General features: G+C 42.4%; 1 protein-coding gene across 1 annotated transcript; it reads left to right on the plus strand.

The window, feature by feature from the left end:
• The first annotated feature begins 2,821 nt into the window (after positions 1-2,821).
• On the plus strand, positions 2,822-12,530 carry LOC115138439 (kelch-like protein 28). The gene is made up of 6 exons (XM_029675283.2): positions 2,822-3,011; positions 4,506-4,766; positions 4,883-5,520; positions 5,668-6,111; positions 7,790-7,998; positions 8,536-12,530. The coding sequence occupies exons 2-6, from the start codon at positions 4,506-4,508 to the stop codon at positions 8,697-8,699; spliced, it is 1,716 nt and encodes a 571-aa protein (XP_029531143.1). The 5' UTR covers positions 2,822-3,011; the 3' UTR covers positions 8,700-12,530.
• Positions 12,531-12,552: the final 22 nt, after the last annotated feature.

Raw genomic sequence — 12,552 nt, forward strand, 5'->3', positions numbered from 1 at the left:
CTTTGTGACTGACTTTGTCAACCACTTTGAAAAAAAGTTTCAGATGAAATTCTGCGGCTAGTGATGTCCAGCTGCCTGACAACCTGCCCCCCTCGACCTCCTCCCTTCTCCAAACCATCTCTGGAGACCTTCTCCCATCCTCACTTACCTCATCAACTCATCCCTGACCACTGGCTCCGTTCCTTCAGACTTCAAGATGGCCAGAGTTGTTTCGCTCTTCAAGAAACCAACACTCGACCCCTCTGACATCAAACTACAGACCAGTATCCCTTCTTTATTTTATTTCCAAAACACTTGAGCGTGCTGTCTTTGACCAACTCTCTTGTTATCTCTCTCAGAATGATCTTCTTGAGCCTAACCAGTCAGGTTTCAAGATGGCTCACTCAACTGAGACCACACGTTTCTGTCTCATGGAGGCTCTCCGCTCTGCCTTAGCTGACGCTCTCTTCTCGGTTCTCATCTTCCTAGATCTATCCTCTGCCTTCTACACCATGAACCATCGGGATCCTCCTCTCCACCTTTTCAGGGCTGTGCTTCTCAGGCTCTGCACACTCCTGGATTTCATCCTACCTGCCAGGTTGCTCCTACCAGGTGACATGGAGAGGATCTGTGTCTGCACTACATGCTGTCACTACTGGTGTCACCCAGGGCTCAGTTCTAGGCCCTCTCCTCTTTTCTTTATACACCAAATCACTTGACTCTGTCATATTCTCACATGGTCTCTCCTATTATGGCTATTTGGATGATATTAAACTGATTTTCTGCTTACCCCTTCTGACACCCAGGTGGCGACAAGCTTAGTGGTTAGAGCGTTGGACTAGTAACCGGAAGGTTGCAAGTTCAAACCCCCGAGCTGACAAGGTACAAATCTGTTGTTCTGCCTCTGAACAGGCAGTTAACCCACTGTTCCTAGGCCATCATTGAAAATAAGAATTTGTTCTTAACTGACTTGCCTAGTTAAATAAAGGTAAAATATATATATATTTTTAAAAATCTCTGTGTGCCTGGCAGACATCTTAGCTTGGATGTTGGCCCACCACCTCAAGCTCAACCTCAACTAGACAGAGCTTCTCTTCCTCCCGGGAAGGCCTGCCCTCTCCAAGACCTCTCCATCACGGTTGACAACTCCATGATGTCCCCCTTCCATTGTACAAAGAACCATGTCGTTCTCTGCAAACATCAAAGCAGTGACTCGCTCTTGCAGGTTCATGCTCTACAAAATCCATTGAGTATGACCTTTCCTCACACAGGAAGCGGGCAGGTCCTAATCAAGGCACTTGGATTCCTTCGTCTGGACTACTGCAACTCTTTGTTGGCTGGGTTCCGCACTTGTGCCATGAAACCCCTGCAACTTATCCAGAACACCGCAACCGGCCTAGTGTTCAAACTGAGTTTAAATGTATTTGGCTAAGGTGTATGTAATCTTCCGACTTCAACTGTAAGTATTCAAACCCTTTACTCAGTACATTGTTGAAGCACCTATGGTAGCGATTACAGCCTCGGTTATTCATGGATATGACGCTACAAACATGGCACACCTCTATTTGTGGAGTTTCTCCCATTCTTCTCTGTAGATCCTCTCAAGCTCTGTCAGGTTGGATGGGGAGCTTGCTGCACAGCTATTTTCAGGTTACTGAGGAGTGGCTTCTGTCTGGCCACTCTACCATAAAGGCCTGATTGGTGGACTGCTGCAGAGATGGTTGTCCTTCTGGAAGGTTCTCCCACAGAGGAACTCTGGAGCTTTGTCAGAGTGACCATCGGGTTCTTGGTCACCACCCTGACCAAGGCCCTTCTCCCCCGATTGCTCAGTTTGGCCTGGCAGCGACCTCTAGGAAGAGACTTGGTGGTTCCAAACTTCTTCCATTTAAGCATGATGGAAGCCACTGTGTTCTTGGGGACCTTCAATGCTGTAGAAATGTTTGGTAACCTTCTCCAGATCTGTGCCTCGACACAATCCTGTCTCGGAGCTCTACGGACAATTCCTTCGATCTCGTGGCTTGTTTTTTGCTCTGACATGCACAGTCAACTGTGGGACATTATATAGACAGGTGTATGCCTTTACAAATCATGTTCAATCAATTTTGTTTACCACAGGTAAATTTGCTAATATTTCTAAAAACCTTTTTTTGCTTTGTCATTAAGGGGACTTGTGTGTAGATTGATGAGGATATTTTATTTATTTAATCCATAGAATAAGGCTCTAACATGGGTTCCTGAGTGGTGTGGTGGTCTAAGGCACTGCATCTCAGTGCTAGAGGTGTCACTACAGACCCTGGTTTGATTACACGTATCACAACCGGCCGTGATTGGGAGTCCCATAGGTTGGCGCACAATTGGCTCAGCGTCGTCTGGGTTAGGGTTTGGCCGGGGTAGACCATCTTTGTAAATAAGAATTTAACTGACTTGCCTGGTTAAGAAAAAAAAAAAATATATATATGGAAAATGTCAAGGGGTCTGAATACTTTCCCATGGCACTGTATATCATAACTGTTCTTGTTCAAATAAGTTTATAAATGACTAATTGTGATATTGTAGCCCTTCTAATGACTATGTTTGATACCAGCAGAGCCTCATATATTGATTTGCTGGTCACCTCTGCTGGGAAACAGAGGGAGTGCAACTTCTACCATAAAGCTACTGTACATTTGTCAATTTAGCGAATTGACAAAGTATTACACTATTTCATCATACCAAATTAAAATTGGGATTTTTTTATGTTGATATTTGTATTTTATTTTCATGACTCCTAGTTGGTTGTTGTCTTCTTTCCGTTCTAACTTGTATGATGTACTATGGTTGTGTATAAAAAAAGATTATCAATGGCAATGTGTGCAAAATAGCTACAAATATACCATTCCTTTAGAAGTACCCTGCTTGCTCCTAAAAATTACGCAGCATAAAGTGTTTGGTTTTTGTTTTCCTGACAGACGCTGGGGTTCCTGCGGTTTCTGGATTATACTCCGCTGCTGCAATAAAACAGATTTTGTCGGCTCATCTGACGCTCAACACAGGTTTGTCTAGCTTGCATAGTGTTGATTTAAAAAAAAAAGATATTTAGCTAGTAGCTATCACACGTTACAATAGATATCACTCAACAAGCTGGAGATCAATGTTTAGCTTGATTAGTACTGTTTTTATTTGAGCAGCAACAGTGTACTGGCTTCGTGGTAATGCATTGGAAATAACACCCTTGTTGCTAGCTAAATTAATTTCTCACACGATGCCTCAAACCCCTCGTACATCCGATAGCCCGGTTATTGCAGGCTACGCATTATTACTAGCTATATTATAAAATGCAAGCAATATTCATCAGCTAGTCTGAAAAATCAGAACAGTAATTTTGTGGCTTGCAAGGCTGTTGCTATTTATGCTAAATGGGCCGACGTCGCGAAGGCAGCTACTGATACTATCCAGATTAGCTAACTAAACTAGTAGGGTTCATTATACACCTTTACTAGTCGCTAAACAGATGACGTTACCCTTGAGAAATGTAATGTTAATATTTTACATTGGTATTCATTACAGGTCCTCGACAAGTTTTGAAAGGATTGGAGCACCGATATTTGGCAAATAGATGCTGTTGTTGTGCTAAACTGTTAGCAAGCTTGCTCGCTCAGTTTAGTTATAGCTAAGCAATGGTAGACTAGCTAGTTTGCTGACAACATTTGACAGCTAGCTAACGGAGCCTTGCGGTTTTGAGGCGTCGCTCAAGCTTTGTCGAAATATGCTTTGAAGATGCAAAGCTACTAGCATAGCCAAATATACTACCGTAGCTAGATGGCAATGTTTGACAGGTTTAAGAACTCTGCCATAGCTACATCTTACATTTTAATATTATTTAGTAACTGGGGTTATTATTAGCTAGTTGCCAGATAACTAGCTAGCTAGATGAAACTTGCTCAACTCTTGACTCTTGTGCTTTAAGTGAGCTAAACTGTACGCATTCAACTGTGAAAGAACACGTCTTTACTAAAGGATTATCAAGGCAAACTGAATTCTTGTTGATAAACATATTTTTCACCGTTGAGTAAAAATAAATAAAAGGCTGCTTAGATTTTCAGTTGCAGTGTCATCTTTCATCAGGCCATTTTTTTTATGCCATTCCCTACTCATCAGATTTAGCTAATTCGCATCCCTGATATGATACGATGAAACTTGTAGACACATACTCAGATATATTGTATGCTGTGCACTGCATATTGTATGTTGTACTTAACTATAGCATAAATCATATTGGCATGACTTAGGTGGCTCACGTGTTTACCTTGCTAGATACTGCAAGTCAATTCAGTCCTTCCCTTAGATTTGACCTGGAGAGGGAATTGTTGTCTTGAGTTTCCTCCTCCACTTATCTATAGTTCAGTATTTTGGTTTCATGAAATTGATGCTGTTATCAGGCTGTCCTGCAACTTTACATGGAGATTATGCTGCAACAATGTATTTTTAAACTGTACGTGTCCCTTACATTTGACAGCATGGCAATGTTGTGCGTTGTTTTTTCAAAGATGGACCAGCAGGCCCAGTCCTATATGCTTGCCAGTCTGACGCGGCCCCACTCTGAGCAGCTGTTGCAAGGCCTCCAGCTGTTGCGGCAGGACCATGAGCTGTGTGACATTGTGCTGCGCGTGGGTGAATGCAAGATCCATGCCCACAAAGTGGTGCTGGCGAGCATCAGCCCCTATTTCAAGGCCATGTTCACGGGCAACCTGTCAGAGAAGGAGACCTCCGAGGTGGAGTTCCAGTGCATTGACGAGGCTGCGCTACAGGTAATCGTCATTTAAGCTCACTGTCATCATTTGGAAGATTTCACTGTGTTTCCTAAAAGCACACTTTGTCTTGCTCTTTAATAGCATGATTGTGTTTTTTATTTCTCCTCCTGTAGGCAATCGTTGAGTATGCCTACACTGGCACGGTATTCATCTCACAGGAAAGAGTGGAGTCCCTATTGCCAGCTGCTAACCTGCTCCAGGTCAAGCTGGTGCTGAAGGAGTGCTGCTCCTTCTTGGAGAGTCAGCTAGATGCTGGGAACTGTATAGGCATCTCACGCTTCGCTGAGACCTATGGCTGCCATGATCTCTGCCTGGCTGCCACTAAATTCATCTGTCAGAATTTTGAAGAGGTGTGCCTGACAGAGGAGTTCTTTGAGCTGACACGGGCGGAATTGGATGAAATAGTGTCAAATGACTGTCTGAAGGTGGTAACGGAAGAGACTGTGTTCTACGCCCTGGAGTCGTGGATCAAGTACGATGTGACTGAGCGGCAGCAGCACCTAGCTCAGCTACTGCACTGCGTCCGTTTGCCTTTCCTCAGCGTTAAGTTCCTCACCCGCCTCTACGAGGCCAACCACCTTATCCGGGATGACCACGCCTGCAAGCACCTCCTCAATGAGGCCCTCAAATACCATTTCATGCCTGAGCACCGGCTCTCCTACCAGACGGTGTTGTCCACAAGGCCACGCTGTGCTGCCAAAGTTCTTCTTGCTGTGGGAGGCAAGGCTGGACTCTTTGCCACCCTCGAGAGGTAATGCTGAGCCCCAAACAGAATCATTCAAAACTGTTTGTCAACCCCCCCCACCCCTTTTTATTTTTTTAATATGTAGATTCTTAATTTGTTTCATGTGAATTAGAAAGAAATTGAACAAATGTAACTTATTTCTTTCTCTCGTAGCATGGAAATGTACTTCCCTCAAACTGATTCATGGATTGGGCTTGCCCCTCTTAGTGTGCCCCGCTATGAGTTTGGAGTGGCAGTGTTGGACCAGAAGGTGTATGTGGTGGGTGGTATCGCCACACACATGCGACAGGGCATTAGCTACCGGAGACATGAGAGCACAGTGGAGAGCTGGGACCCTGACAGCAACACGTGGTCCACAGTGGAGTGCATGGCAGAGTGTCGCAGCACCCTGGGGGTGGTGGTCTTGGCTGGGGAGCTCTATGCCCTGGGGGGCTATGATGGCCAGTACTACCTACAGTCTGTAGAAAAATATGTCCCCAAGGTGAAGGAGTGGCAGCCTGTGGCACCTATGACCAAGTCACGCAGCTGCTTTGCCACGGCTGTGCTGGATGGCATGGTCTATGCCATTGGTGGCTATGGCCCCGCCCATATGAACAGGTACGTTTTCACTTCATCTAGTCAATCTGCGGTGGTATTATGGATTTTTACAGGCTTTGCTCATGAGGGTTCCAATAGGCTTTTGAAATACTAGGTCTACTTCAAAACCTGCCATCAACCTTTTTGTTCGTTGACCGTTTTCACATCGGAAAGGTTATTTATGGTCGACCCCACAACCTTTGAATGCTTTGATCCATCCATTCAAAGAGTTTCAGCCCCCTGCTCTGTTACTAGCCTGCGGTGCAACCCATATTCTGTAAAAACAGGATTTGTTGTCTTCTACTCAGATGGTTATACAGTGCCCTCTGTAATTATTGGAACAGTGAAGCATTTTTTCTTCTTTTGGCCGTATACTTTAAAAGATGGGATTTGAAATCAAGCAATGACTGATGTTGAAGTGCAGACCGTCAGCTTTTTTATTTGTGGGGATTTTCACCTTTTAGAAATTACAGCACTTTGTGTCGATAGCCCCCCTCCCATTTTAGGGGAGCAAAAGTATTGGGACAAATTCACTTGTGTAATTAAAAAGGTTAATATTTGGTCCTATATTTATAACACGCAATGACTTCGTCAAGTCTGTGATGCTGCATTTGTTTATTTTGGTTGTTTCAGATTATTTTGTGCCCAATAGAAATTAATGGTAAATAATGTACTGTCATTTTGTAGTCACTTTTATTGTTTCTAAACACTTCTATATGAATGTGGATGCTACCATGACTACAGATAATCCTGAATGAATCCTGAATAATGATGAGTGACAAAGTTAGATGCAGAAATATCATACTACCATATTCTAATTTACAATAAAAGTGACTCCAAAATGACACACTATTATTTACCATTAATTTCTATTGGGCACGAAATCTGAAACACAACCAAAAAAACAGCAAATGCATCCAACAAATTTGTAGAGTCACACGCTTGATGTAGTCATTGTGTGCTATGAATATGGGATCAAATACTTCACTTTTTACTACTTTAACACACAAGTGTCCCAATACTTTTGCTCATCTAATACTGCTGTAATTTCTAAATGGTTCACCTGATATGGATGAAAATACCCTCAAATGAAAGCGGACAGTCTGCACTTTAACCTCATAGTCATGGTTTGATTTCAAATCCCAACTTTTAAAGTATAGAACCAAAAGAAGGAATTGATCCAATAATTACAGCGGGCACTGTAGCTGCTTTCATAGAATAAGTGCTGGCTTGCTGGTTAGACCTCTGTTGTTGACTAGAGGGATGTGTTACAGTTTCCTTGACTCCCCAAACCCCTCAGGAGAATGTGTTTGGACAGGGAAGCTGTGGGGACTTATTTGTTCCAAGGTAATTCCCAAATTGACAGTTTTCCGACAACGTTGTCGAGGTTTTCATCGCTTTGATATTGCCAGAAAAATATAGGACTGGAATAGATGGCCTCGTTAAATGGGGCTGCATTGGTTTGAGATGACAATGGCACAGCTATATAATGTCTAAGAACAAAAAATAGCAATAGTGAATTGTATTGGCTTTGATACAGGAAAAAGTGAGTCAGTCATTTTATGATTGCTATAATTCCTGCTACTGTACTAACCTGTTTAAAAAGACAGCAGTGATATTGTCAATGTACAGTATGACTATAACTGTGCCACTTGAAGGACAGTGTTTAATTGATTAACTCTGTTGTTCTACTGTGCAGTGTGGAGCGGTACGACCCCAGCAAGGATGCCTGGGAAATGGTAGCCCCCATGGCAGACAAACGGATCAATTTTGCCGTGGGTGTCATGCTAGGGTTCATATTTGTGGTTGGGGGACACAATGGGGTATCTCATCTGTCCAGCATTGAGAGGTATGACCCACACCAGAACCAGTGGACAGCCTGTCGGCCCATGAATGAACCACGCACAGGTGAGTTGGGAAATTACTTTCTTTTTTTTTCTTCTTTTTTTTCACCTTTATTTAACCAGGTAGGCAAGTTGAGAACAAGTTCTCATTTACAACTGCAATCTGGCCAAGATAAAGCATAGCAGTGTGAACAGACAACAACACAGTTACACATGGAGTAAACAATAAACAAGTCAATAACACAGTAGAGAAAAAAAGGAGTCTATATACATTGTGTACAAAAGGCATGAGGGAGGTAGGCGAATAATTACAATTTATCAGATTAACACTGGAGTGATAAATGATCAGATGGTCATGTGCAGGTAGAGATACTGGTGTGCAAAAGAGCAGAAAAGTAAATAAATAAAAACAGTATGGGGATGAGGTAGGTAAATTGGGTGGGCTATTTACAGATGGACTATGTACAGCTGCAGCGATCGGTTAGCTGCTCAGATAGCAGATGTTTAAAGTTGGTGAGGGAGAGGTTTATGTTGATGCTGGGAAGTTGACCATTCATATTGCATGGCCAGGAATAACCATTTATAATATTTCTCTTCCCAGGGGTTGGCTCCGCGATCGTGGACAACTATCTCTATGTGGTGGGGGGTCACTCGGGATCATCCTACCTGAACACTGTCCAGCGATACGACCCCATCACAGACAGCTGGCTGGACTCTAGTGGCATGATGTACTGCCGCTGTAACTTTGGCATGACTGCTCTTTGACCCATGGCACCCCTGGGTAGGACTCCTTAAGAAGACTTAGACAAAAGGCTCTTTTTTTTTTTTCTTCTTCCCTCCATTCATCGCCAACAGGCTGAGGAGGCCTCCACACTGCTGTGGATCCCAGAGAGAGAGAGCTTGTTGCTGGATGAATGAGCCCGGCTGGCACCAGGGAACCACAGATGGCCAGAGTGAAAGGGTCTGGGTGGAGGAGAGGAGCAGATCACCATGGATCTTGTCACAGAGAAGAGATGACTGCTGCTGGACCACAATGACAACTTTTCACAGGACCGTGGGTGAAAACTGTCACTTTTTTTAATTGTAGACTTTTTATTTTGTTCATTTAAAAAAAATATTCTGCTATGAGCAGAACATGTTCCATTTTTTTTTTTTTTTCCTAGATCTTTAAAGTATGTGTGTGGCGCAGAGTGTCTGTATGCTTGTGAGTAGACGCATGATTGTTCTTCTGTGTCTGTGTGCAGGATTAAAGCTCAGGCAAGGTGATCGACTCACAGTTTGAAATGTCTGCATCTAAATCAGTGCTTCACAAAGAGAGATCTGAATATTTATATTCACTTAAAGGGCTGCCTTTTTTTTCTCTGTAAATAGTTTAAATGAAAAGAAATGTATAGATATTAATATATCCTTTAGTGCATTGCCTGTAAATGTTTTTTTGCACTGGGTTACTAGTTATGGTATGTGTGTGTATACATGTATTTGATTCAAGGGTTGAGGTTGTGAAGGATTAACAAACCCCACTGAATTCTCTTGAGAGTACTTGCCACCTGTCTTTCATCCTCGGAGCAATTGATAAATCCCCATCTTACGGCTTCTGTTACATCTTCCTGAGGTAGGGTCACACTTCATCCCTCTTCATAAGTATTGAAGTTCTCCTGTCCTGCTTTTCACTAGCTGGGTTTGTACACAATACTAACTGGTGCTATTAGGATTCAGCTGTTGTCTGTGTTGCCTCAATGTATCAGGTTTCTTTTATTTCTTCTTCTGTGTTGTTGTAGATGTTGGTTGTGCATCAAAATGTCCCCATGCTATAAAGCAGTGTCTTGCTAGAAGGCAAGCTTGTGACTGGAATACCTCAACCACCAGTCTTTACTTTGAGCCCCGTTTTTAAATTGGACTCGTTAGGTACCATCTATGGATCCATTTATGATCTGATGCTTTCCCTCAAGCCCCACTGCTGTCATTCGTTTACTGATAGTTTGTCTGAAACATTATCCCTGCATTATGAAGTAGTGGATCTGGTTGTATGGCTCACTGCCAATTTCCTCACAAAGAAAGTCTGAGATTGTTGGTCTCTAATGGGTTAGGAAGAAGCCTAGCGGTTAAGAGTGTTGGGCCAGTAACCGAAAGGTCACTGGTTTGAATCCTTGAGCCGACTAGGGGAAAAATCTCTGTGCCCTTGAGTAAGGCACTTAACCCTAATTGCTCCTACAAGTCGTTCTGGATAAGAGTGTCTGCAAAATGCTTAAAATGTAATGACCCCTACATCCCCGCTCTCTGCTTGCTCTGATGAAGCATGTGTGAGAAGCCACATGTGGCCAAGGTCTTCCTGAGGAGCTCAGGCAAGAGTGCATATACACAGCCTTGTGAAGTGCCAAAAGATGACCTGCTTTCACAAGTCTGGTGTAACTTTCTCCTGTGTGACATTCTGCATTCTGTCATATGGATGGGGTGGATATGGAGCAGTAAGGGCTGTGTTCTATGTCAAGCAAAATTGTCACTGTCACGAACTATTTGGACCTCGGAGAGAGACATGGCAGATAGACAAGGGCATGGAGACATGACTGAGCTCAAAGCGCTCGCCTGGGTTAATGGCTGCAGGCCGAGTCTGGGTGTTGTAGCCTTGGGGCCACGCTGAAGGACAGGTAACATGAGACTGTAGATCAAGAAACTCAGTCCCTGCTGTTGGTCCAGAGTGTAGGAGCAGTTTCCTTGTATTGTACATTTTATAGATGTTTGCACATGAGGAAAACTTAAAGGGAGCTTTGCACTTACCCGGACTTATTGAGGAGTAGTGCAATTTCAATTTGTACATAGGTCTCAATTTAGGTTCATGGAATTTAAACAATGCAATACATTTGTGGATACAATTATTTTTGCTTTGAATTTAGCCTCAAGTCCAGGCGTATCATATTGCTGTGACGTTATCAAATGTTTTATATTGTCTGAAAGACCACCACCATTCAAACCTTTTGTCTGTTTTCCCCATCCCACTTTGCATTGTTTGCTCTCATCTTTGAAGAGCCATTAACAATGTTGTGCAAGTCAATTCACATGTACTGAGGAAAGTTTGCAGACAATCAAATGGATTGTATTCCAGTAAAAATTCTAGTTGGCATGTAATGTAAGATTGGCACAAGACTGACTGTATGGGTCTTGCTCTAAGCCATCTGATCTAGTTACTCACCAGAGAGCAGCCTTGCAGTTACAGTGCTGCAGTGTTGTGTTCCATTTACACACTTGTCAATTGTGATTACCTATACTCTTTAGCTCTTACCCTCTAAACGTTTCCTTAGACGTAATACATTAAGATCAATGGAAGCCCCCCCCCCCCTCCCACCCAAACAAACATCTTAAGACTGTTTATTCTTGCTCTAGCAATAAGAGACCATTGTCAGCATCTCAGCAGTATGAGAGCTTGTCTGAACAAGCATGCAAGTTCTTCACTTGACTTCTCTTCTTTAAATGCTGATGGTTGAATCTTAGGTGATGTTAAAGTTATTTCTAAAACAAGTTGTTTCATGGTTAGACCTGCTGCTGTTTTCCCCCATCTTGGAATGGTGGGCTTTAACATTTCACAGTGGAAACATCTAAATTAATCTACGATTGCAAAACAAGTTTACGCTGCCATGGGATGGAAGTAAATATGCCATTTCAACCTGCATGAATGTACAGCTCCTATTCACATAACCATGAATTGGTTTTCATTTTCTTCAATGTCCTTCATATGAATAATCAACGCAAATCCAACATATTGCAATAGGTGAAATATGACATCCTTGGAACATCCTAAGATAACTTAGTGCACATAGTATAAAATGAACGAATACTGTATTACATTAACCATTTTAATTGAATAGTCTTTTCCCTTTTAGATTTTCTTGCAATTGGGCTTTTCTGTTTCAATTCTTGATGTTAGGCAAATTAGGCATTTGTCCATCCACAACATCTTGGGAGAATGAACCAGAACAGAGTGAAAATCACGCAGGCATGATTGTCTGCAGCTGCCATCCCATTGTCAAGGATTTGATACTACTACTACATTTTGAAAGATGTTATCCTTGGGGATATTGAAGACAACATACATTTTAGGGATGAATGTATACAGACTTAGTCTTTACTGCGCTGTGGAGGGACATTTTATGACCATACATGGAATCTGAAAACGTGAAACTGCAAAATGAAGGGATGTATAGCTAAATGTGAATTTTTTAAAAGAAAAACAAGTGTACTTTTATCATGCCCTAACCATGTCTTGTTTTGCCACCACTCACCAAAGTGCTTGTTTAACTTATGAATGCAGAGGGAATACTAAAATCAAGTCTGGAGGAAGTCATTTGAAACTGATGTCAATGTTAGCCAAATTATCTCTGCTTCTTTTACATTTCCCATGAGTGTCTGAACTGGCTTAAGGTGAAAATGTTGAATTCTATATCCTGTGGATTATTACTGGAACTACAAGAACCTTGATTTAGAAGCAGTATTTTTGTTTCCAAAATGTTATCATGCTTTGATTGAACATACATTTTAGCCAGTTTGTGTGTGCCGTCGTACCGAGTTAAAATTAATAAATGCCTGCCTTAAAGGTACGCTGTTCTTTGGCTCTTGTTTCTTAGTT

The sequence above is a fragment of the Oncorhynchus nerka genome, linkage group LG12 (genome assembly GCF_034236695.1).
Source record: "Oncorhynchus nerka isolate Pitt River linkage group LG12, Oner_Uvic_2.0, whole genome shotgun sequence".
Lineage (NCBI taxonomy): Eukaryota > Metazoa > Chordata > Actinopteri > Salmoniformes > Salmonidae > Oncorhynchus > Oncorhynchus nerka.

Excerpts from the sequence above, each read along its gene's own strand:
- LOC115138439 (XM_029675283.2), top strand. The coding sequence starts at position 4,506 with ATGGACCAGCAGGCCCAGTCCTATATGCTTGCCAGTCTGACGCGGCCC. Across the intron at positions 6,112-7,789 it reads GGCCCCGCCCATATGAACAG|TGTGGAGCGGTACGACCCCA; the intron begins GTACGTTTTCAC and ends TCTACTGTGCAG. Across the intron at positions 7,999-8,535 it reads CATGAATGAACCACGCACAG|GGGTTGGCTCCGCGATCGTG; the intron begins GTGAGTTGGGAA and ends TTCTCTTCCCAG.